Source organism: Pyrgilauda ruficollis, unplaced genomic scaffold (genome assembly GCF_017590135.1).
Source record: "Pyrgilauda ruficollis isolate IOZ18807 unplaced genomic scaffold, ASM1759013v1 scaffold3, whole genome shotgun sequence".
NCBI classification, from domain to species: Eukaryota; Metazoa; Chordata; class Aves; order Passeriformes; family Passeridae; genus Pyrgilauda; species Pyrgilauda ruficollis.
The window spans coordinates 23,220,763-23,246,147 of record NW_024524377.1 but is presented as its reverse complement, the minus strand read 5'-3'; the positions used below and the strand labels follow the sequence as shown (position 1 = coordinate 23,246,147).

The following is a 25,385-nucleotide window of genomic DNA, read 5'->3' as shown; positions in this document are numbered from 1 at the left end:
CATGCCAGTTTCATTCCCACAACGTCATAAAAAATCTGGATGTTTCTCTCCATCCGTGTTGCTAAAATACTTATCATTCAAATCTCCTTCCCATCCCTCCTAACATTCACCCGTCACATCATTACAAGACTCCAGTTTGAAAAAATACCTCTTGAAACTAATATTTAGTTGGTATTTGATCTGCTCTAAATTCCACTATTAGTTCCCTATTATTTCTTTCAAAAACATTCAGATCAATTGGTTTTGTTTTTCAAGTCATATGTGCCAGTTTCTGTCTGAAAAAATACCAGCCTGGATTTGCTCATCTTGCCCAGGACATATGGTCCCCAATTATTTCATAAACGCACACTGGTTGCTCTTGTTCAAGCTCTACTTTACAGGTCTGCAGCCTTCTTTCACTTCTATTGTGGCTAGTATTCCCTAATACTCTCACCTTTTCAGGAAGGAATTTCTTTTCAAGTTTTATGAATTCTGTAAAGAAATGCCAACAATACCAACTCAGAACCTCTAAAAACCTCCCAGCTGAACTGTTACTTCTTACCTACTTCTCCTTCTCTCTTTATTACAACATGATGCTTCCAACTTTGTTGCTTTGTAGAGTGGTGTGGGATAAAATTTTCAGCGGTGTGGGATAAAAATTCCCATTCTGCACTGCCATACAGATAAATATTACTAACACTGTCAGCTGGGAAGACTATCAATCTAAACCAAAGACAAGGTTACGGAAACAGCAGATGTATAAACCTTGTGTACTACCAAAATGTGGAATATCTTGTGAAAGAGGGAATCACAACAAATGGTAACCTGCTGTTCCCAGCTTTGCATATTGACCATTACCAGAACTGCTGTCAACTACAATAGCTTGTTTTGGATTCTAAAGTCATCCCATGTTCTTTCTGGCTCAGATATAACACCCCTGTAAGACTTTACAATTCAAACTCGGAATCTGCTACGTATCTTTGATGCATTAAGCAGTACTTATGCATTTGTCAGACCTCTGTGCCACTCTCCTCCTCTTTCCTAATCATGCCAAAGAGTTAAAAAGAACAAAAAGAGATATAAAGCTTAAGACACACAAGAGAGTTTTTGAAGTCACCCTCCTAATTATTCAGTTTTTCAGTACCTTTACATGTTAAGTCCTATTTCCATAAACAGTATGAACACAAATGCATGTGCAATGCACAAGTGTGTGTAGACATCTCCTCTGCTCCTGAAGAGCCCATTTGAAAGCAGACTGGTATAGCCAGGTACATCTTAAAAACACTAACAACTGTTGAAATCATGCACATCTGGCACACAGGCATGCCTGTGTATTTTTGACAGTGTCCCCACAGTGTTCAAAAGTTGTAGGACAATTGTTGATACATGGAAGAAAATCAGCTAAAACCCTCCATGTTAATATAACACAAGCAATTTTACTCTAGAGAACATAGTGACAGAAAGTTGTAAGGCAAGTTCATACATTATATGTCCTAATGAAGACCATGATCAGTGAATGATCTTGCAGCTGCATTTCTTAGATTACTATTTAAATGTATCCTTGCCTAAGCAATGATTGTGGGTTTTGTATATATGAGTACTGTCTACAATACAGCACGACAAGAAATACCAACTGCGTCCTAAAGCCAATGTTAAGTGTTCAGCACCATAAGGAACCACATGGTCCTTCAGTTTAATCTCCTCCATGTGACCAAAAAAAATGTATCATATACTCTGTATCAAATGCAAAGAGCTACTTCAACTGAAACACACAAATACTCTACAGAGTCAACAAGTACCAGAGGGAAGCAACCAGTGCCTGCAGCACCAAAGGCTCCAGCAAGAGCAAGGGAACAGCCTGAAGAACTCTGATGACTCAGAGTTTACAGAGCCACAGAACAAATAGCCACAGCAAAAATCCAAACACTTGCATGCTGGGCAGGGAGGACAGTGGACTTTTGTTCACTGCAGGCAATGCCTGAAGCCACAAAGCAAAGATTTTATCATAGGTAGTGGCTTTCAGCAACTGCAAAGGTTAGTAGACCTTTTGCAATAGCACAAGGAATTCTGCTCTCCCTGCAGCTTGTGAAGGGAGCAGATAAGCAAGGGAAGAGAAGGCAAAGGTCTGAGTGCTGGAGCAGGATTTGTATTACTCAGAAATACTACCCACAAATCCTTCCCCACCGATACATGTTTGCTTTAAGCCTAAAACCTTGAATCTTTTCTGACATATGGGAATGCATTTCAAAGGCACAAAAAGACATTTTGTCTGCCAAATGTCTTCTGCCGCAGTTACAAGTTTGGTGTAAAAGTATAAACTGCTTTCTTTTTCAATAACATAAACATTATTTGAGTCCAAGTGAAATAATTTTTCCATTACTTTATGAGAGCATCAGTTGTTTCCTATCTTATAACGAGAATGGGAGGCTGTTTTGCTTTGTAAAATGCCATACCTCAACATGACACCAAAGCCTTTCTTCTTTTTTTTTTCTGGATCTTCATTTTCTTCCTTCTTTTTCTTCTCTTTGATTTTAGATTTGCCCTTTTTCTTCTCTTTCTCCCTACTTTTTTTGTCTTTTTTCACTTTGAGTTCTGCATCTTCCATTTCAGGGTTCCCTGGAGGGGCACATTCCACATTTTGAGCTTCTTGACCACAGTGAGAGCTCTTATCAGAGCCACCATCTGCACAGAAGGAAAAAGAAGCAGTGAGGATGGCTACGGGCCACTGAAATGCACACATGTGAAATACAGCAAGAGTGTCTACAAAGAGCTCAAATGACTCACAACACTTACTCATTTAATTGAATAATTTAAAAAGCAGACTAAGCAGATCTAGTGGATTCAAACAGATTTGTATTGTAAATTAAACGCAGAATTATTTTAATGAATTGTTTTCTAATTATTGTTCCTGATATAAAAATCCTGATACAGTAAAGCACTTGTTCTATTTGAAATCTAGCTTGTTAACCACGTGCTGGGTTTCAAACAGAGAGCTTACTGCAACAAGAGATTCTGGTGACTGGCAAAACCAACCTATGTCACAAAATGACTTCATTCACTCCCTGGAATCTTTCTATTTCAGTGGCTGAACAAGAAATGGATAAAATGTACTGTCTGGCTGGAAAAGAGCCGTGTCCTTTCTGCTGGGGGGCTCAGGATCCAAGCGCTGTTTTATGCCCCATGCTAAAGGAGACGTATTTCCAGACTGGGGTCTATAAAACCCATAGTGACAGAATGAGCAGCAGGGTGCTATCAATACACTGCCTTATCTACAACATGAAACAAATTTCCTGGCTGGAAAAGGGGGAATTGTAAAACAAGAGAGATAATTTTTAATGTAATCTGAAGAAAGCAGCTGCTTCTTGAAGTTGAAAAACATAATTATTTAAGGATTGAGTTCTAAATCCTCCAACCCACCCCTGCCCCAGAGGAGATCAGTGAAAGACTTTACACTAAACCCAGTCAAGGTTGGATGGGGTACTGCAAAGACAGCTCTATTCAGTGGAAGATGTGAACAGCTTTTAAAATGTGATCAGCTTCAATTGGACTAAATCACTGGCTCATGGTGCTCTATTGAGCTGGCCCTCAGCAGTGCTAAGTGAAGGTGGCTCCCTCAGTCAGTGCCATCAGCAACATACCCTCTTCTCCATCCTCAGGTCCATCGTAAGACTTGTCAATGGCAGCTCGGAAGCTCTCATTGCATCCCCGACCCCGCACCACGTGAGGCCTGGGTCTGTGGAAAGGGAGCTCATTCTTCCTTACTTCAGCCACAGCAGTTTGAAGACTCTCAAGAGAACTGGACTTCTTTAATCCCAGAGTAGGACCAAAATCTTTGCCAGAAGAGTCTGGAAAACAAACGGTTAAGTTTTTATACCAAAAACCACACAGAGAAATTAAACTAGTCAGATACATTTAATTGTGTACTTTATTACTTGGGGCCTTTGAAATAGTATGCAATCAATGTAATTTGTTCTAAAAATAACATCAAGTTAAACCTAGTTCAGCAGATATCCCCATTCAGACTTGGAGGGAATGGCACATAATTTACAGACCTGACAAAGTGATGGGTGATAGCTGGCTCGCTCTGTGCCACTGTAAAGCCTACACCAGTGATGAGAATGGGGCTGCTTCCTCCACCTTTGCCAGGGATGTCCAACTGGACAGTGCTAACAGTCTCAAGGAGAGCATTATCTTTAGACTCACAAAACCAAACACTGCTACACAACAAGTTGTTTGCTTTTTAGGAGATAGGTTTTACGAATAGTTGATATTTTCAAACACATTTCTCCTGAGAGAAGATACATTATTAGTTCTCTCTAAGTTTTACCCAACCTTTTTCTTCAAGCTGAAACTAGTGCTATGATACCAACACGCATAGCAACTTCTTCAAGAAACAGGCAATGCACAGGTTAACATATATGATGTTGCTGTCACTGCCTCACTCCCTGAATACAAACTTAAGAATGCACTTCACAGAAAAACAGAGGAAATACTGAGTTTCCCAAACCTTCTCTCTCTTTAGATGCTTGACTATATGACCTTAGAAAGGCTTTATTTTGTGGCAGCATTTGTGCTAATTAGTATTAATAAAATGATAGTAGAATAGGTAAAGAACAAAATTCAATGAATAGATGCACTCCAATCAATGAAGAAATTCACAGCTTAATTTAAAAGCCTTTGTAGCATCTACTTAGTTTTTATGTGGCAGAACAGTTAATGTGTCTTAGAAACACTGAGTAAGAGACTGTGCCTTGCAATATGCCTTCTGTCTTTGAGAACTCAAGTGCTTTTGCTTTCAATTTTTAAGTAGTACTAACAAAAGTAACAGGAGAACATAAGAGAAGCCCTTCACTTCCATGTCCATTCTGTCACGCCCAAAGGGATTCAAGGGTCACAGAAAAGACAAATATGTTAGTCTGATTTGCTGTGATTTTAGCAATCCTAGAGTGCAAGTAATTCTGAACAGCATGTTCATTGAATTCTTAAAAGTGAAAAAGCTGAGAATTGGCACCAAATAGAGACTTGTCAGTAGTGCCTACATAAAGCAATTTACACTTCTTTTACCTGCAGACTGATATGTAGCTGAAAACAAGTTGGGGTTGGGGGTGTGTGTGGAGACAAACAGGTTTAAGGGAACCCTGGCTGCTCCATCACGCAGTGCAACCTTCTTCTGTTCACCAACTGTCATTCTGGAGACTACCATTATTGACAAATTAACAAGTGCTAAAGCAGAGTTAGAGGAATGACCTGCATAGAACATAAAGGAGCTAAAAATCACTAAAATCTTCTACATCAGTAGGAGGCACTGTGGTGCCTATCACAGGCTGGGAAGGAGAAAAACCAAGGGAAAAATAACGGTGAGGAAAAAGGCCAAGTGAAAAGCAGAGAGGAAGCTCTCTCAAGTTTCAGTCAGCAGCCAGCCTTAGTGGGCTGTTTGGAGGACACAGCAACACGCTGGCAGGGCTGCAAACAGAGGGGCTGGGGCTGAGGGCAAGGGCTGCCAGGGGCTGTGGTCTGGGGGCCCTGCAGGCAGTGGGTCCCCAGCACTCTGCTCCGAGCCTGCCGGGATGAGCAGCCACTGGGAATGGCTTCAAGGTGATGTAGAGTCTGCAAGGAAGGGCTGGGCACCTCCAGTGGGGCCATGTGAGCCCATGGCTTCGGGAGCTCCAGCAGCCAATGTTGACTCCAGACTGCTGCTACAGCTGCCTGGCTGGCCAGGAAAGTACAGAAGCGTTCACACACACATCCCAGAGCAAGCTGTACTACACTCAATTACTGCTCTAAACTCCATTACCTGAAAAATAGGTCTCAAGTTAAATGCTGGTTACACCCTGTTTTCTATAAAGCTGAGCCAGTTCCTCAGACTGGAAGACTGCAATATATGAAGGCCATTCCTAAGAAAATCCAACCAACACCTGAAGTTTGGAGCGAGGCACACATAACACACAGCAAGCTGTATGCTCGGCCTCCCCAAGCACACTGGGACTCAGCCCTGAGACACCTAAGCACATTGAGGTGCCCTCATTTGTTCAAAAACTTACTGAGAACCCTCACTCACAGATTGCTATTGAACATTCAGTTGACCCATTCTAAGACTAATAATTTGGTGTTGTTATCTCATTGCAAAAGCTCCATACCTTCTGGGTGATTTCTCATGGGCAGCTCCTCACAGCACAGCCAACAAACTCTAACTCCTTGACCAACTCTAACATACTCTTTTACAACACCCATCCTAATTGGACTTAGCTGTGGCCTATTAAGGGCAGGCCTGTTCCTAATTCAGCTGTAACTCCTTAGGGGTGAGATTACCTTCATTGCTATCTCTATTCTCCTACATTACATCCATCCACAATTTGGTATGAAATTCACTAATAACAGAGAGAAATTTGTATTTTTTCACCATTCAGCTTTTATTCCTTTTTGCTCCCCTTTCATTATAGTGCTGCAGTAATCACATATTAGAGCACAGCCAAAGATACAGGAGCTAAAAAGCTTCCCCAAGCAGGGAGACCTGGCCCCTTGCTTTCTGAGCCAGCATCTATTACTGGATGCTTTCCAGAAAAATGTACAAAACTCCATAATGGACAAGGACTGCATCCCAAATTGGGAAATTGCCTTCCCCTGCCCACACCAGTACCTTTTTAATTTCTGCAGGCCTTTAGAACTGCTGTAAGCCTGAAAATGTGCTTATTTATCTCACGGGTAAAAAACCCCAAACCAACAACTAAACAACAAAAACCCTCTCTGATCTTTTACAAGTTATTAACAAGCATTTCTGGGGATACATGGTGTGCGTCTATATCTAGCCTTTTAATACAAAAACATAGTTTGACAATAAGAAACTCAGCTGCTCACTGTGTTAAAATGTTTCTTTTTATGGATTTTAAATTCTTGAGCTCTTCTTTTACTGCTTCTTGTAGCACAATGATAAAAAGCCAACTGAAGCATCCACTTTATTGTTTTTATAAATGGTGAATTACTTTATACATCTCTCCTGAATTTATAAGAGAAAACAACAGCTGAGATCACTACCTGCCTAGACTGGCTGAAATCAAATTGCTGGTTCTTAGATGTTGTCTGTAACTGATCATCCTTTAACTGAAAGATGGTGTTTACATACTTTAATTTTCTGCTCAATGCCAACATAGCTAAGAGATTTTTTAATTCTTAATGTACCAGTAAAAATATAAACCTGCTTTCTGCTCTTTTATTACTATTATTATTAGTCAGGTCTTTCCAATATTATCTTTTTCCCACATCTGCATTTTCCTTTGTTTTTATAGCCCAGCTGAAGGAAATGTGCCAAAAGCAAGATGTCAGTCATGAAAATCAAAGGGAAACAAATGACACAGCATTGTGGGCAATGCAAGCCACCCCAAAGGCACGTACAGAGGGAATGAAAATGAAGAGAAGCCATGAATCACTGTCACTCTATATGAAATACAACTCCCAAGACACCCTAAAGAGTAAACATTTTATATATTTATCATCAACTTTATTTTCTAGATAATGTTTCTTCCTGAAAACCAAAACTACAGGAATATGCCTAAAGGAGAATACTTAGAGGAACATATTTATGTGAGCTAGACTAACTATTTACATTTTGAAAGACACAGTGAGGTAAAAAAAAAAAATAAGCTATAAAGGAAAAGGAAGGGAAAGGATCACTGAGACTGAGAAAATACAATGAACAAAAAGTTGTAACAAATTATAAATAATTTGATTCTGGTTTTGCCAGTTCCCGAAACACACAGAATGCTGGTTCCTATTGCATTGCACACAGTGGAGGTTCATGTGGTCCTAGGGGAGAGAAAATAGTTATAAAAACAATGAGTGTTCTACCCTGTGGATGCTGGGATGCTGGAGAGAACATGGAACTACTTTCAGCAGGTAAAAACAACTGTTTGAGCATGAAGCACTGATGGTGGCTTCTTCAGTGGTAGCACTCAGAGGGAGATATGGCAACACTCGGAAGGAAGCAGGTACAGCTCAGTGCCTGCTCTGCTTTGGACACAACCTGCAGTAGCACTCATGATGTTCAGCTTGGGCTCATTGAACTCAGGTCTACCCCAACCTAACAGACCAACTCCTCATTCTACAAGACTGCAACATCATATGGTGACTTGAATTACTGCATGTTCCATTCTTTCTTAACCATTTGTTTAATGTAGTTTCATTTATTTCTGGTAGAATTCACAGTATGCACAACTACAAAGGATTTTTTTCCTCTCAGTTATATTTTTATATTCAGATGCTCCTTCATTCACCCACCAATTCAATGCAGAGAATGATTTAGGAAGGAGGAATCTGAAAGTCATTACATCTTTTAGCTTGTGATTTTCAAATGAAGAGCTTTAATATAACATTTCTGTAGAAAAGTCTTAGATCACATGGTAGCTTTTTCTTCAACACTAATTTATACAGGCGACATAGAAAAGATTAAGGGTTTGATGAAAAGGTAGAGAAGAATCACTATCTTACACTTACATATTAAAGACAAGATATATAGTTTTGCTCATTTAATACCTCAATCTAAGCATTCCAGATAATAAGCAGAAATACTGAATACAGAACAACCCTGCAACTGACAAAAAACCAAAATCTAATAAAGAGAAATCAAAGCATAGGAGAATTTAACATGTCCTCTGATTGTAAGAGACAGCTACAGTCTTCAGATTTACAGATATTTCAATATATTTTACCACGTATAATGACTGCAATTTAGCCTGCATTTGCACAAACTGCAATTTCAGCTATGAATAATGACAGATCACAATTTGGGGCCCAGAAGGTATGTTGAGCCTTAGCCAGCTGAAAAGGAAATGCTTGCAATAAGGCAGCCATTAGGCAGAAAGTGAAGATGCACTATTGTCACCTTAGAAATGTATGTTGGTGTCGCTGTTTCCTACAGCCTTATCACTAACAAACAACAACGCTGCAATGAAACATGCTGCTACTTCAAAAGAATATGTATGGCATTAAACATCTCAAAAATGTTAACAGGTTTCCCAATGCAATAATATTAAAGCTAAGAATTAGAAGCAAAGGCAGAGGTTCAAGCAAAAGCCTCAGTGATGGGGCACATGCACTTCCCAGGTTAGTGCTAAATGTCAGACAAAATGCAGCCAAGCCTGTCTTTGCATAGAAACCCTGTGATCTTATCTGCTGAAATAATGCTTTTTCTTCTTCTGGTTACAGAAGTCTACCCTCTCACATAACCTTCCAGTTCACAGTAAAGCTCTGCACCCAGTGCAGTTTTCCTAGACATGTGAATCCCTCTTTCTCCAGCAGATTAGTGCCCTCCCTCCAGCTGGTGCAAACTGAAGCACTTGCCCTCCAAACAGGTCCCAATATAAATCAAGCTACTTCTCTCATACAAAGCAAGAGCTTTCTCCTCAACGGTATTTATGTATAAACTGACTTAAGATATAGGTGTTACAACCTGCTAGAGGAAAACTGCAATAGGAGAACCAATGCAGACAGGAAAATGTTCAGTTTTTAGAAAACAGGATTCCCGAGTGGTTTCAGGCACCTTGTAAATTGATCAGTCTGGAACTGAGTAGTAGCAAAAAAATTCCAGTGCCCTGTGATTGCTTTATTTCTACTTCCACACCTGCCCTCTGAAAAGGTCAAACATTTAAATCCAGCTTTAAAAGATTGGGAAATGTGACACTTTCTGAGACTAATTGATATAAATTATGCTTCTGAAACTAAACCAACATTTTTGTTCCCAGGCCAAAGTTTAACATGAAGTAAAGAGTCCCTGCACTAATATTTAAACAAAGTCACTTCTGATGGTACGAGGCTAACATCTAGAGTGTTACCTTTGATCTGTGGGACAGATGGGGAAACTTCTTCAGTACTAGAACAGAAGGAAGCAAGCCAAAACTTACATTAAAATCATGATTATGAACTATTTTGTTAAGTCTTAAGCCTGCTTGGAAATAAACTGCTGGATTATTACTCAATCTTAGTCATCAAGCCTGAAATAATATTTTATAAAATTACTAGTTTAAATCAGAAGTAACAAATTAGAAGAATGCAACAAGTTCATATTAAGCTTTGTGTTTATATCATTAATCTAAAGCTTTTTTGAGTTCTCTACATGTGAATGCAGAAAGAAATTTGAAACAATCATATTATTTATAATTTAAAGAGTGGTATATCATTTTTATGCATCAATTTTTGACCTGGGCACATTTTTATAAATACTTACATAAGCTGCATGTTAAAGATTGCTTTATGTGCTGTTTGGTAATTAATTTAGATTAATGAAACTAGGAAGCTGATTATTGTAAAAAAAAAAAAAAAAAAAAAAAAAAAAAACAAAAAAAAAAAAAAAAAAAAAGCCAAGGCAGCAAAGGAAAATACATTTCAATATCAACAATTTAACTAGCAATTAAAAAAAAATCTGTGAACATTAAGACTAAGAAAAGAAAGAGTTTTAAGAAAATAACCAGGAAAATAATACCTTTTGCTAATCATGGCATTGCTTTTGTACCTGCCCACACTTTGATCAGTGAATCCTACATGCCTGAGATATTTATGAGCTCTTTTTATTGCTAACCCCACCACCACCGAGCTGCCCAACAGCCGCTCTAATTTAAGATGCTCTAAATATTGTTGCCATGGGTGACACATGAACATGGAGTAAGGCAAAGCTCTGCTAATAAAAAGGCTTTCACAGCATTTCAGTCCTTGCTCATAAGTAAAGTTAAAATTTATGGCTTTTAAAATACTGGATCTGAGAGAGGTCAGGTTAAATGGCTGCTAGTAATAAAAGGAATCAATATGCCACAGCATCTGAAGCAGCCAGCAAACTAAATAAACACTTCATCCAAATCCACTTGGCCCTGAATTAAAAGAACATAAAATACTGTATTTATTTTGTTTGCCCTCCACCAGCCTGTAGTTTGCACCACTACATCCGCTAAAATTCTACACAGAGCAAGCAACAAGCATATGTTGGCCAAATAGCAATTAAACTGTGTGTCAAGGCTAGGAGCAATTAACTGGGCATTAACCTTATCAGGGAAGCACTTCTGGATTAGCCAGCTACAAACAGGCAAACATCTCAGTCTGGGAAGATTCTGCAACACGTATTTACAAAAGCTTCAGAGGACTCAGACTTTCTGTCTCAGGCCCGTACAGAGTAAAATGAGCCATTTCCAGTAATAACCCTTAATTCATAAGCCCTGAACAAAACCAGAATCACCTTTCCCACTGATTAGTGTGTCCTATTAGCATAGGAATGCAAAACAAGTCGTTCCTTACAGCACTTTCAAATAAAGCAGACCAAGAGAAGTAGTGAATTGCACTTTTCACTCCTCTTCTACATTTGGTTTGATTTATAGATTGAATTCCAGGAGAATTTATGAAAATCTATTTTCTTCTGTTGATCTATTTGTATTTCAAAGGAAAGTGCATAAGTTACTTCTCAGTTTAAGAAATTAATGCACGTTTTGCTTGAAGCTGCCAGCAGATAACCTATAAAGAAGGTGGACATACACCTGTAATCAATCTCTCTCTATTAAAACACAAACACAAAGGCCATTCACAAAGTCATGCATATTTTTGAAATTGCTTTATGAGTTCAATAATATTGGTCTTCAAACAGTTTTGGAAAGTTCATTTCAAAAATCCAACTCTTAAATGGGAATATGCAGAATTTTGTCAAACCTACTATTAACTAAGAGAAAGAGTTATCCAACATCTGACATGGCTGAGACTCAAAATCCCTGCCGAATCTGCAAGGATTATGAAGGTTTTCAGGAAAAGTCCTCAGCAAAGGTTCCTTTATATTTCCTACTGAGATTTTTAAGATCATTTGAATGCTTATAAATTTGATAGCAGTATTTTATTACAGATTCCTCAAAGCTGAATCCACAGTTGTACTGATACTGGGACTTCAACTAAGCTTCATTTTATATGCTTCAACTTTTTTCTTTTTTTTTTCCCTCAAACTATCCTCTGTACTGAAACTTCTTCACTTGCGCTCATTACGGAGATGAAGATTATTTTTAGAAAAACAAAAGCCTCAAAGAATGCAGCTCCCTCTTGCTACATCAGAATATCTAAAGTGGGAAAAATTCTTCCATCTGGGTAATAATTTTTCCCCCTCTATTCCCCAATAACTCAAAATGGATTGAAAGGAAACCTTTCAAGCTTTGTGTGCAAGTATGCTGGGAACCAGATCCTTCACTGCAACTTTTAGGAAGGAAAGGTTTCTTTTCACATCTATATTCCATGTTCTTCTAACATTTGCTGGATCTGGGTAAGCTTGTATTTTCAAGACTTTCTTCCACAAAACTGAATCCTTATGAAAAACAAGTCTAATTCATGGACGTAATGGCAAGGGAGTTTTCCTCTAAAGAGCTCCAGCAAAGGATTTTGCTAAACTGTTCTGTAGAGTGCAGACACAGACTCACACCCAGTAACATCTGGCTGTCCTCTGAGTTTTTAACAGACATGAGTCACAACTGGATTACACCATTACACTCCCAAAACTAACAAAAAACTGCTTTAGCCATACTGGTTAGCTTTAAGGCCTAGTCTGTACAATTTACTGCATTACACTTTATATATGTTTCAGCATCTGTAAAAGGTTTGCAGCTCCCTTGCCAGGTATGTCATGATGTGCCATTTTAATGGAAAGGTTGCATTTAAAAAAGAATACTGACAAGGATAAAAGATATCCTAAATAAAGACCATTTCATAAATCTGTGTTTTTTGAAAACTCGTTACAATCTTAAATGTTTAACAAATGAACACCTAGCTTTTAATATCCGCCAGGGAAAAGGGAACCTCCCCAGACCTCTAAGTTTAGTTTTTCCTGCAGCAATTTTCAGTATTCTCAAGATAATATGCTATTAATTATCAAGTTATGTATTAGGATCTTTTCAATATTCATTTCTGCATTGGTACAATGTGTTTAAATAGCAAATTAGAAAAACTAATAGAATTGCTGCATGGAACAACTCAGAATATGATTTAAACAGCAAATCAATACAAACTTTTCTTACCCATTTGTCTCACCTGTGTACAAATGACATTCCTCTGTTACCTTTCACTAGCCCAATAAATGGAGAGTACATGTGAAGTGTAATGCACACACATATGTGCCATGCACACACAAAACATGGCACCAGACTGCAGAAATGTGGTGTCAGAACAGAAGAAAGGGTCATTGCAATTCTTCTTGGTGGTGTCCCTTATCAACCAATGCAGACATTTCTGGAGAAATTACTCAACTTCCTCTCCTAAATTATGATCAAAAATTCCAAATGTCTTCAGGACGGTAAGCAGCAGCCACAGTGATACTGCAACCAGGACAGCTTGGCTAAGCACAGTCAAATAACATTTTAATACAGACAAACTCACAGCATATCTTAGAAAAATAAGTTTCCTCTAAGCTGGGACTCAATATTACCAGAAAACACATCATTCTGCTCAGTGATCCCATACAATCTTGAAGAACAAACCAGAGCCTAGCTAGGAGCAGATCAGGATAACCCAGTCATCGGATAATCAGATACTAGATCAAGTCTGTCAGAAAACTGCTACAGTGCCATGGATCAGGTGTAAAACTCAGTGCCCAAATTCTTCTACTTCAGCTACTTGCTGGTTGGATTCTTGGATGAAATTTCAAAATCTGATATTACAAAGGCAACTTGTCTAAGAAACAGGTATTTTTTTTCAAATAGACAGCAATCCAATCAAAATGCATCAGTACACTGAAATATCCTAAATTAACAATGAACTCTAATCTTCATGTGGAACAGTTGACAGCAACTGCAATTTTCAAGAGCCTTAATCCAAGATCAAGGCCTAACTATGCTCGAGGGACTCCAAAAGTAGTATAGGTAGGTTAATTTTTAGTCTGGTTCAAGTCTGGTGACCAAATCCTCAGCTGGAGTAAATGAACACTTTTCCACTTTTGTCTGCTATCTTATGTCAGCCTGTATCTGTCTTTTGATCACTGTAGTCTGCAAGTGCCGCATTTTGGCATTACATCCCTGCCCACAGAGAGGCCTGCAACAATAACTCATTTTACCCAAGTTACAGCATGAGTGTCAGATGTTAGTAAGTTCAGCCTGTAGTGGACTCAAAGTAGTGAACTGCAGATTAAAAAAAGCTTTTTGTTATTTTAACAATCCAGAAAACCACCCTCAGCTACACCCTGGTCTTGCTAAAAGAGTAAGAAGAAACAAATGGGTTGATGTGCCTTTCAAGAGGAACCTGTTCACTCTTTGAAAGCACTGTTTTCACTTAGTTCAAGGAATCAAATGTCTGGAAAGAACTTAATAGCTTTAGAAGTATAAAGAGCACAAAGATGCATCATCATAGATTACCAGCAATTCTGAAACATTACTTCATCCTTTAAATACATCATCATGTGTGCATTCTTAGACAAGAGCATCTCTGCCAACTGTAGTTCACAAGAATGGTTTGTTACTGTATTTCCCTGGGTATTTTTTATCTTGTGTGTCCATCTGATGAGTACAGTCCAGTTAAAATAAAAAAAAAAAAAAGTTAAAATAATTTGGAAGACACCCACATTACAGCAATTTTTTACTGTGTTCTTTTTCTAGCTCTACAGCATTAAAAAAAATTAAGAAATATTAACATATGAAAAAATCCCCACACTTTCCAAGCAATGTGCTTTGATTTTTTTCTTTTTCTTACATTAAGTAATGGCTTCTTCCTTTGCTGATGTTTTACTGGGTTTTTGGTCAATATTGATGGAATCCATTGAAATATGCTAGATAATGCTAACTTCTGAAATGGGAACCTGCAAATCCTTAACCACAGCTTTGGTTTTCTTTGAGCCTGACAGTTTACTTTAGCAGGGCCTGACCTCTAGGCAGAGCACCTTCATGGAGTCAAAGTAATGACATTAATGTGCCAAGCAGGAGTTACTGCTGATCATCACCCAACCAGGACATAAATGTGTGCTCAAGAAAATGCTGTCAGATACACAGCACAAATAAATAGAAAGAACTGGTATTTTTATTAACCTTTTCCTGTTAGCCTAATTTGAGATTTCGCCAGTAAAAGGTTTTCAAATTCTAATATGATATTGCAGATGACATACTGCCATTTAATACTTTGAATCACTTGCAACAATATCTTCCTTTCTATAGTAATCTCATTTTGAATTTTATATTTTCTTTTTTTAATACCTGAAGGATAGCACACTGATATCTCTTTACCCCTAAAACCCAGATATTGTCTACACACAGTTTACTTACAAAGGAAGGCAAATATATTTGGCTGTATAGAGTCATACAACATAAAGCTATAAAACTTCTTTCTTTGCAAACACATCACTTCTCTGTTCATGCTATGGCCATCTAAAAATTAGAAACCACTGCTTGTGTTATTAGTTCAGTAGCTTTTAAAATAAATAACAAATATCAGTTATATTCTTGAGATCAAGAATATAACTTTTGCTCCAACTACAATAAATGTCAGTTTCAGAAACATCAAGAACAAACGTTTTGAACAATGTCACAGATATTAAGCAGCTCTGCCAGATTTCTCTAGCATTTCCAGGAGTATACTGTGGGACACAGTGTCAAGGGCCTTGCTAAAGTCCAAACAGACAACAGCCACAGCCTTTCCTGCATCCACCAGGAGGGTCACCTGGTCATAAACGGAGATCAGGTTGGTCAAACACGACCTACCCCTCCTGAACCCCTGCTGGCTGGGTCTGATACCCTGGCCATACTGTAAGTGCTGTGTGATGACATCCAGTATAAACTGTTCCATTGCCTTACTGGGTACTGAGGTTAGGCTGACTGCCCTATAATAACTAGCATCCTCCTTCCCACCCTTGCTGTAAATGGGTGTCACATTGGCCAGCTTCCAGTCATCTGGAACCTCACCAGTGAATCAGGACTGTTGGTAAATGATGGAGAGAGGCTTTGCAAGCTCATCTGCCAGGTCCGTCATCATCGGGGGATGGATCCCATCTGGGTCCATAGATTTATGAACATCCATATGATTATGCTAATTTTTTCTTGTGTATCAAGAGTGAACACTTGTATCTGTATTCTGCCCTGTATCCTATTTTTCATCAAATATTTTCACCTTCTTTAGTCTTTTGACTGTAGACAAGTATTTTCTCCACACTCAGAGGGAAAACTGGTTAATCTGTATAATGCATGCCATTCCATATCCTCAAAAAGATAATGCAGAACAAGCCATACTGTGGCTGAATATACACTAATGGCAATCAATCACTAAAGTATAACACAATTCTTAAAACTTCACGCATATTAGCACATGGTTAATCAGAGCAGTTTGACAGCCTCTTCTTCAGAGCTGCTTCTATAGCTTCACAGTATATCAACCCTCACACTGGAAAGTGAAACATACTATGGAATTTACTTCAGAGCAAAAAGTTAAAATCGGATTTTGAAACACTGAGGCTAATGCTATTAGGATAAAATGTAATGAGTGTTATACCATATGCTTAATTGGCCCCCCTGTGAAAAAGCAGTCCCCCAGGAGAAAGCTACTACTTGGGTGCAGATCTTGCTGAAAGAGTGAAAGAAAGAAATGGGTAAATCAGTCATCATTTCTCTTCACAGCAACAACCCTGATAAACACTTATGTGAACAATTTTTTTCTGTTGTTGTGGATACTAAGAGTTTACATATGCTAAAGGGGAAGTAAGAAAACTCAAGAGAAACAAGAACTGTTGAAGATTATCAGCTAAAAAGAAGCTATTCTTGCCTTCCATCTTTAAGTCCCTGAATATCTGAAGGCAAGGAGAGCTCTTGGTGTAAAGGAAGACAAACTTGTCATACCTCTGTATTTCTCATCAGGCATTAGCATTTGATACTATCAGAAAGAGGACAGAGGTCATGCAGACTTTTTGTCTGATCCAGTATGACTGTTAACTTTCTGGCATGTGTTACAGATGAAAGGTGTCCAGAACAACATCCCCACCACCAAAAATTATGCTGCTTCTTCCTGTTTCTATCAATTCCTCATTGCCTCCATTATGAAAACACACAGAACCATGGGCCAAAATCCCACTGCACTTGGTGTTATACCAACTCAAAAGAGAATTAATATTTAGTAAGACTGATAATTTCTGATCAAGACTACCCATATTCCCGCAATACTGGTTCACTTTTGAGTGGCAAGACTATAGATCTCTGCACAGAATTTTGCTATGTTCTCTTAAACTGTTTTTGCTATTTCTGTATTTCAAGTCAGTTCTGAAACAATGGTCCCTTCTTGCATAGATGTTCTTCACACAAGGGGTAATTTTTTCAACATAGATAATTAAAAATCCAACAACCCTCAAAGCTGTTCTAGCACAGAAACTCTCTGATTTGGAGCTGGTGTTTTGTGGCAGCTTTAATACAGTCTTATTGCTATGTCACTCTTCAGTGTCTGTACTCTTAATGCTAGAGAAGATTTAGATGACATTCCTGCATGCTAAAGCATATTGCAAACACGCTTTCTATTTCATTCAGTTTGATCTAAACCAGCTACCCTGAGTAAGAACTAATATTGATATTGCCTGATATCATATGACTGTTAAATTTTAATCACTAGGTTCTTAGTCTGATTAAGCAATTAAATTGCTTAACTGAAAACTACAGAGCAATTGATTTATATGAAGGTACTAAGAAATTCTGTTTGAAGTTTAAGAACAATTCCTTACTAAAGGTTACAAACACATGAAAGCTCTAATTGCAAAGTATATTTCAGTATTAGTCATTCTAGTATTGTTCGCCTTCTGATTGTTAATAGTTGCTATTTACTACAGGAGTTATTCCTGGCTTCCCTTTTCTAAAAATCACTACTAAAAGAGGCACTCTGTTGTGCTAATGCACATTACAGCGCAAGTGAAGACACTTCATGTGCTGTAAACGTCACTCATCGTTAAACTTGGAGAAGAATTATTGTTTCTGCCCCTTTAGCTATAAAAACTTCCTTAAAATGCCTGATTTTCCTTTTTTTTTTTTTTAAATTTGAATCATAAAGCATTTGCTGTAACAAGATCAAAGATAGAAAGAAAAAGGTGGAGCTTTTAATGCCCAGTTATATAAGGTCTGAAAGGAGTTATTGTTACAGACAGACTCTGTCACTGAGGTCTGAGGAACACTGAAATGAGCAGGGCTACCTGCAAGGTGAGAAACTGCTCAAACAAGCAAGAGCAGAGTTTGCTCTACATTTTGATAATTTTACCTTTTTTTTTGCTCTAGGTGAGAGGATTCCTCTATCTAGAGTTGACACGAAGTACAACACACACAGAAGAATGCCAGAATTTCCCCAAAACTCCCCTAAAATACCCCCCAAACCACCATGAAAACAAGGTTGTGTTGATCTGCACAAGTGCTACTAGGAAGTTTTCTCCTGTGATGCTGAGGTTTTCTCATCAAACAGAAATTAAATGAACACATTACTTGGCTTGAAGAAATTAAGTATATACCCACATCTCTCACCACTGATAATATTCACTACTACATATACTTTCTCTGTTGCTTTGGCATCTCAGAGGGTGAAAGAGCAGTAAAAAGACAGGTAAGCTAATCACTGACACATAGCACTGTGCTGCCTGGTCAGTGCTCAGGTCAGAATTTTAAAAAATTACTGGTGAGCTCTGCCAGGAGGGGAAGAAGGGGAAGAAAAGAAAAACTAAGCAAGCAGAGAACTCTGTGGGATTTTATAAAATATTAAGTACTTGCTCTCAGAAAATGAATGTTTTAAGGTTTTTGGATTTAATCTTGTGCCTCATAATTCATGACACCCCCCGCCCCTTATTTATAATAGCTAAGATAATGAATCTTTTTATACTATCACTCTGCATTGTTCCAAATCCAGAGGTTTGGTCCAGCACTAGCTACTTAAACTCAAAGTGATTCTTTATAGCCAATGTGGTTTATAGACTACAGCAGGATCTTTCAGCACAGTGTTTGTTATATTAATAAAAATTTTTATTTGTTTACACATACTGTAATACTGTATCTACTACATACTAAATAAAATGCATAATTTATTTGCATTTTCCCATCTGATTTTCTGAAAAGGCTCATAAAATTTTAATGAAAGTAGTTAAAGCAACAGACTATGTATTAAAATCATATACAAAAAAATGACCTTAAAAGAGTACTATTAATATTGCAAAGTAAAGTGCTTAGGCTTGAAAAATGCTATAGTAGAGGTGTCCAATTTCTCTCTCTACGTGCACATTCTAATAGACTTTCATTTTATGTCTCAAATATATCATGACAATTTTATTTACAAAACTCTAGTTTCTTTCAGGAAAGGTCTAGTATTTTCTTCCACATGTAGAGCAATTCCCTTCCCCCTCTACTGTACTGAGCACAGACTTTGATATCTGACATCAGCAGTAAACAGTCTTCATGCCTCTTTATCAAAGCCTTGATAGTAAGGTTTTTCAATAAACACTAATGATGCCATTTTAAGACAAATATGCACAACCTATGTCACAGTGACAAGGAACTGAAACAGGAAGGTGAAGATTCAGGTTCCCAAGCCTTCAAACTTATATTCTTTTAATTAACAGAATTTTTGTATAAATTTTTCTACGTGTAGAGTGTTGGTGGGGTTTTTTAGATTGTCACTTTTTTTGGTTGTTTTGTTTTTGTGGGGTTTTGTTATTTGGCTGGTTTTGTTTGTACTTAAGAAGGCAGTTTTCTGTACTGCACTGCTGGTTGCCACCTTTTTCTTCCCCACTGTCCTAGATCAACACAAGCTGGTCTCCCCCTCTCTCTCAGTAATGTCACCCTTTCCCACACTGCATCTTCTCACCTACTGACATGCCACATCTCCCTTTTTGCCCCATTCCCAACACCCTTTTCTAGCTCCCCTCCACTTTCCCTAGTAGCTTCCTATCTTCCCAGGCTCTAGCTATATATTCATACCTTTCCCTCTCCTAAACAAAAACAAATATCAGAGTTACTTTAGGAGACAGTAAAAGAACAATCTCTGTCAAAGAAAAAGCAAATAAAACCCACGCTTCAGTTGACACTTGAATGGAAAGTTTTACTTCAAAAGGCTCCAGTTTCATAGAATCTGTAATGGGATGTGTCACGCATGACACTTAACAGGTGATAACATAGCGACTACTCCACACTACACCCATACTCTGCACACAGAAAGAGAATAGAAAACCACACCTGAGTAAAGGAGAGCAAAGGGTTTTCTTCTGAGACTTAATGAATTATCCATATTTCCTACAGAATGGCAGAAAAAGAATGACTGCAATAAATTGTTTTCTCCTGTATGTTTTTTCTTTAATGTGTTTGCTCTTTCAGTCTAAACTCAGACTGAGAATTATTCTTTGCAGCTATTTTGTGATGGACATATTAGTCATAAGCAGTGAGTTATTCCATGCAACTGCTGGCAAAATTTAGTCCTTCATATAATGCTCATTTTTTGGGTACCTTTAAAATTAAACTACTGTGCTATTTTTTAAAAAGGAATTAAACTCCAGAAGCTTCAATAAAACAATTTTGTCATTTTGCTTTCAGAATTAGGCATCTGAGAAGATTATAAAGCAATAAAAAAAGAGTCATCTGATTAACTACACTATATTGAATTTCTCTTTTATAACATCTCTGTTTGTCAACAGCAGCATTACAACTGGCAACCAAAAATATAACTCCTTTTTTGAACACAGGAATTCATGCCAACTGCAGATAGCAACAAAAATTGTAGTTACAGGAAAGACCCAAACAAATCAATGCCAGATTCTCTGGTCTGATCCTTCCACACAGAAACACTTGAAAACTGCCATAGCAAGGTAATAGAGGTTTTTATTTGCAATCTTTGTATGTGCAATCACCCTTCAGTAATGGATGCAGAGCTCTAGCACCAAGCGCTAGCTCTGTTCTGTTCCTTTGTTCGTCAGGTCCTGACCCCAGCACTGGAAGGGCCACAATCCCTATTTAAGCTGCCAGTGCAGCAGAGTCAGGGTATTGCTGCTATTACGGCTCTAAGGAAACCAGCATTTGAAACTGGGCAAACTGTAGAACTAGAGTCTGACTCTCTCCACGGAATTCTCTGCTTTGCCCTAAGCCCACTGGTCACACTGGATGGATGGTTCTTTCCTATTCCCTTCAGTCTGTGAACTGAGTAACTCTACAACAGGAGAAGCTCAACTGAAAAATGCTCTGCAGCTGCAGTTCCTGGGACTTGACTATGCCCTGCATGTGCCCCCCCATCCTTCAGAACCTGCAGGTGAACCTTGCAGGTCACAGATGTGCTCTCCTCACAGACAGATATTCAGTCCAAAAAAATTGCTTTTAGATAAGAAAACCAAGTCAAAGATGGGGGAAGGATTAAGGTTAATTTTCACAACTGAAGGCGAATAATCAAAAAGTGCAGGAATCAGACATAGATCAGCATCAGCACAGATGTTACACTACCGGGGGAGGGAGGTGTGGAGGGAAGGAACAGGCATTTTAATTTCTTTTAAAAATCCAAAGCAAACATAAATAAATTTGATCTCATGTCAACAGGGGTCTTCTGTGCATTCACAGAGTTAAGGCACCAATCATTATGCTTATTACCTGTAGGCCAAATGCGAACCATGAGAAACTACATCACCCATGCAAGACTAAATAAAAGCAAATGAAAAATGTCATCTATTAAGACATCAGGCAGAAAAACGGGTAAACACAAGAAAAGGTAGGTTTTGAAAGGGCAGCATTGTGCCGCTGCCTGAGGCAAAGGGAAAGCACCTGCTGATAGTCAATGGTATCTCAAGGAAGTGCCTTCTACTCTTCTACAATATGCTTTCCATTTGGCTTGTCACTGCTATGTACAGCAAAACTCTCCTGCTCTGCTCTTAGGCTTATCAGACACTTAATTAGCGATGATATTCTTGGTCCTTTTGGAGTGCTCTGTAGGTAAGTGCTAAGTAGCATTGCTGTGTTGAAAGACCCACTAAAAATAATGCTGTTTTATGAGATATACAAATAGCAATGTAATTCTTTTCTTCAAAGTTAATTTCTGAACCATATTGCACTGCACATCTTTTATTACACAAAAATGTGTATTAATAAATAGCACCAGCAACCCATTTTATATAATAAAGGCTTATTTCAAATGTTATAGGAAGCAAACATTGTACAAGATACTATTCCAAAAGTGAGCTAGACTAGAAATATCAATTACCTTCAAAATCCTTTTTATTGACATGGCAACATGATGGGATTTCAAAATAAAAAAATGAAGGCAAAGAGTCTTTCAAAGTGGAGAATTAAACATCCTTCCCTATCTATACTCAAGCCTCAGAAGATAATGAAACTGGTAAATACACAGTGTACAAAATATTTTAAAAATTTAAACAAGCAAACTAACCACAAAACCAAAATCTCAAACAAACCCACAACAGTTAAGTCTTCTTTGGGACTACGTAATTTTTAACTTTTAGTCGACTAATTTAAAAAAAGAAAAGTGTACCCTTCCTCTCTTCAGCCAGGAGCTCTTTTAGTTCAGTGCTCTTCTTTCTACATCTCATACTTCATGCTCCAAAATATAAGTTAGAGGGCCAGATGTATTATCTGGGAAGTTTTCCAAATTCATTAACTCCTTGGCACCAGTGACTTCAGGATACCCACTGCCAGCACTGAATATCATGCCCAGCAAAAAAAAACAGCTCCTGGAGGGAAAGGATTAATAAAACAAGGCATTCAGCAGTGGCTGCTGGTCTCTTCGGTCGCAACAAGCAACTGAAAGAATCACAGTGGCTGCCAACACTGATCACAGCCAGCTTTCAGCACCTAGTACTCTGAAGGTCTTTCCTGAATATCTGCAGATCATTCACCACAAGTTTTGAAAAAAGTACAGGTATTGTTTAAAGGAACATGAAACCAGTAGTCAGAGAAAAGACTGACGGGAAGGCTGTGACTGCAGTTCTAACTGCAGAGGGTGGTAAATATTACGCAGGGGTGTTAGAATCACATCATCACTTTCTCCTTGATTACAGAAGACACAAACTGAGGGAATTTGTTTTGCTTTCTGAAATGGATGCAGTCTGGCTGTCAACAGCTAAAGGACTGATGACTGAAGAGCCTCATAGAGCCCTAAAAAGGCAGGAGACACGATGGATTCACTTGTTGTTCTCAGCTTTCTTCTTAGGGCCCCGGAAGGAGCTCCATGATGGAAACCAGCTTACTATCAGTCATGTAGGCACTTTCATGAGCCATCTGTTCCGGCACCATCACCAGAGAAGCTCTCTACTTTCAAGATCAACATACAGCAAGAGGCCCCTAGGATTTTAAACATTAAACTTGCTTTGCTGGCTGCTGTGCCTTCCTTTGAATCTTCACAGTTTTAATAAAAAGCATTGATTTATTTACATTCTTCAAATTTCAAATATACTGTTGCTTAACCTTTGCTTAGGCCTAATGCCAGTCTTCTTGGGTTTTTGCCATCTCCAGTCACTTACAATTTAGTAACAATTCTTTCTGCATGTGAAATTCCAGGATCCCGAGATACCAAGATGTCCTGTCCTAATGATCACATCTGGAGAACTGCAGTATCTATGACCCTGTGCGAAATTCTGCACTGACACAGTTACACTGCTTTTTCTTTCAGAGATAGCTTTATTTCTGCACTCCTCCTCTAGACACATCCACCATATTTACAAGCTCTCCTACGCTCATATGAGTCAGAAACAACCTGGAACACAAGGCAGCAGGAAGCTCCAACTCCCAGCAGAAACTTTCAGCAAAGACAAGAAATGTGGCAGGCTCAGCACAGACAGTCACAGTGAAAAATGTTGCCAGGTCTCAGGAAGAGAATGCAAGTCCCAAACAGCCCACAGCTGGTAACTCCTGCCAGCACCACACTGTTTCCTAGAGAGGGAATTTCAGTGCACAACAGACAGAGCTCTGCAGGCATATTGCTCCTCCAGCCCATTGCAGGCTGGCACACAATGGATTTACCACAGACACATGACCACTTACTTCATATACCAGCAGGACTTATGTTGAGTGGATGGATTCATCACAACTATTAAACGTCTACACTTTATTTCATTTTACACTGCTTACATGTTCTGGGGATTTCAAAGCTCTCTTGACCTGCTCCACTGAATTCTGCACAGAGCAATATTCAGCAATACTGACCTAGGGGAGAAGTGGCAACTATGGAATGTGAACATCAGAACCCACCTCCAAGCCTCAGTTAATACAACAATATGCCCAGAATTACTTCAGGAAATGAAAGAGGAGAAAAAAAAAACAAGTAAAAAAGTAGAATTAGTATTAATGCATGACTGGAAAAAATACCTGTGTGTCCAATTTTTCTTCCCAATCACTTTTCCCACTTCTGTATCATAATGGAGCTGTAGCACTGGGGAACTGCTGAGCTTGAAATTTCCCAAGTCACACTAAACAAAGTTCCTATTCGTTTTCTCTGCTCCTAGAGGAAAGAATATTTCCCAAGGGAAAAAGGCTGTTGGTTTGCAACCCCCAGATGCCAATGATTCATACTGAGTAGTACATAATTCCCATATTACTGAGATGTGATCAAAAAGAAGCAAATCTGTCACCACTATTGTTTATTTTAGAACACTGTAGTTTGGATATCTGCCAGATCAGGCCTTCTCCTCTGGGCAAAGGCTGTCCTTTCTGTTATGCACTTGAAGTTTACCTACATTTAAAAATAAGGCATTCCTCACACACAGAATCCCTCTTTGGCATCTTGCTCTAATAAACTCATGTGACAGCTTTAGCAGGCAGTTCCCTAGCTATGCATTCACAGGAGTACTTTGTAAAGTTCCTACCTGCAGGAACTTTAAGTTTTATTTCATGCTTGTCAAATGGAAATGTCTTACTTTGGTCCCCATTCAGGGCACAAGCCTTCTTCACAGAGAAGTCCAAGTTCTTTAAGACCTTCTCGGTAGACGTACATGCACTTTTGCTCTTGAAGCAAGAATATGAAAAGGGCTTTGCTGTTGAAGCCAGGGGTTGGTTTACTACCCTTTCATAGTACAGAAAATGATCATTTTCTGGTTGAGACACAGTGAAATAAATGTTTCTGCTTAACTTAGGCTTTTACAGCATCATTTGTTCTGTGGTTCAGCAACTTTCTGTGTTTCAGTCATCTGGACTGAAAGAAACTCCACCTAGGGTAGGGAACCTAGTGCCTGTGGTTCTTAAGGAAAACTGTTCTTTCTGTCCGAGCTGCCTGTTCCCTCCATCTGGCCCTTACGAAAGCTTCTCCCATCTTGTCAGACCCAGCTGCTTTCAAGGACTGCTCAATCTTCTCTCACTCCTTAAGACCAGACCCCAGAGCACAGCAACCCAAACAAAACTAAGAGACAGTCATAGTACATTAAGAGCAAGTAACATCACACAGTCAAAAATACACAATAACAATTTTCACTGGCCATTAAGCAAACCTCT

The 25,385-nt window shown here is 38.6% G+C and overlaps 1 protein-coding gene across 4 annotated transcripts in view; it reads right to left on the bottom strand.

Moving 5' to 3' along the window:
* The window catches only part of PARD3B (par-3 family cell polarity regulator beta), a 394,458-nt gene that overhangs the window by 133,639 nt on the left and 235,434 nt on the right, over window positions 1-25,385 (bottom strand). For all 4 annotated transcript variants that reach the window (XM_041472994.1, XM_041472995.1, XM_041472996.1 and 1 more), the window contains 2 exons: window positions 3,618-3,824; window positions 2,433-2,661 (listed from right to left, as the gene is read on the bottom strand). In XM_041472994.1, coding sequence (XP_041328928.1) covers window positions 2,433-2,661; window positions 3,618-3,824 — 436 coding nt within the window. The remainder of the gene's footprint in view (window positions 1-2,432; window positions 2,662-3,617; window positions 3,825-25,385) is intronic.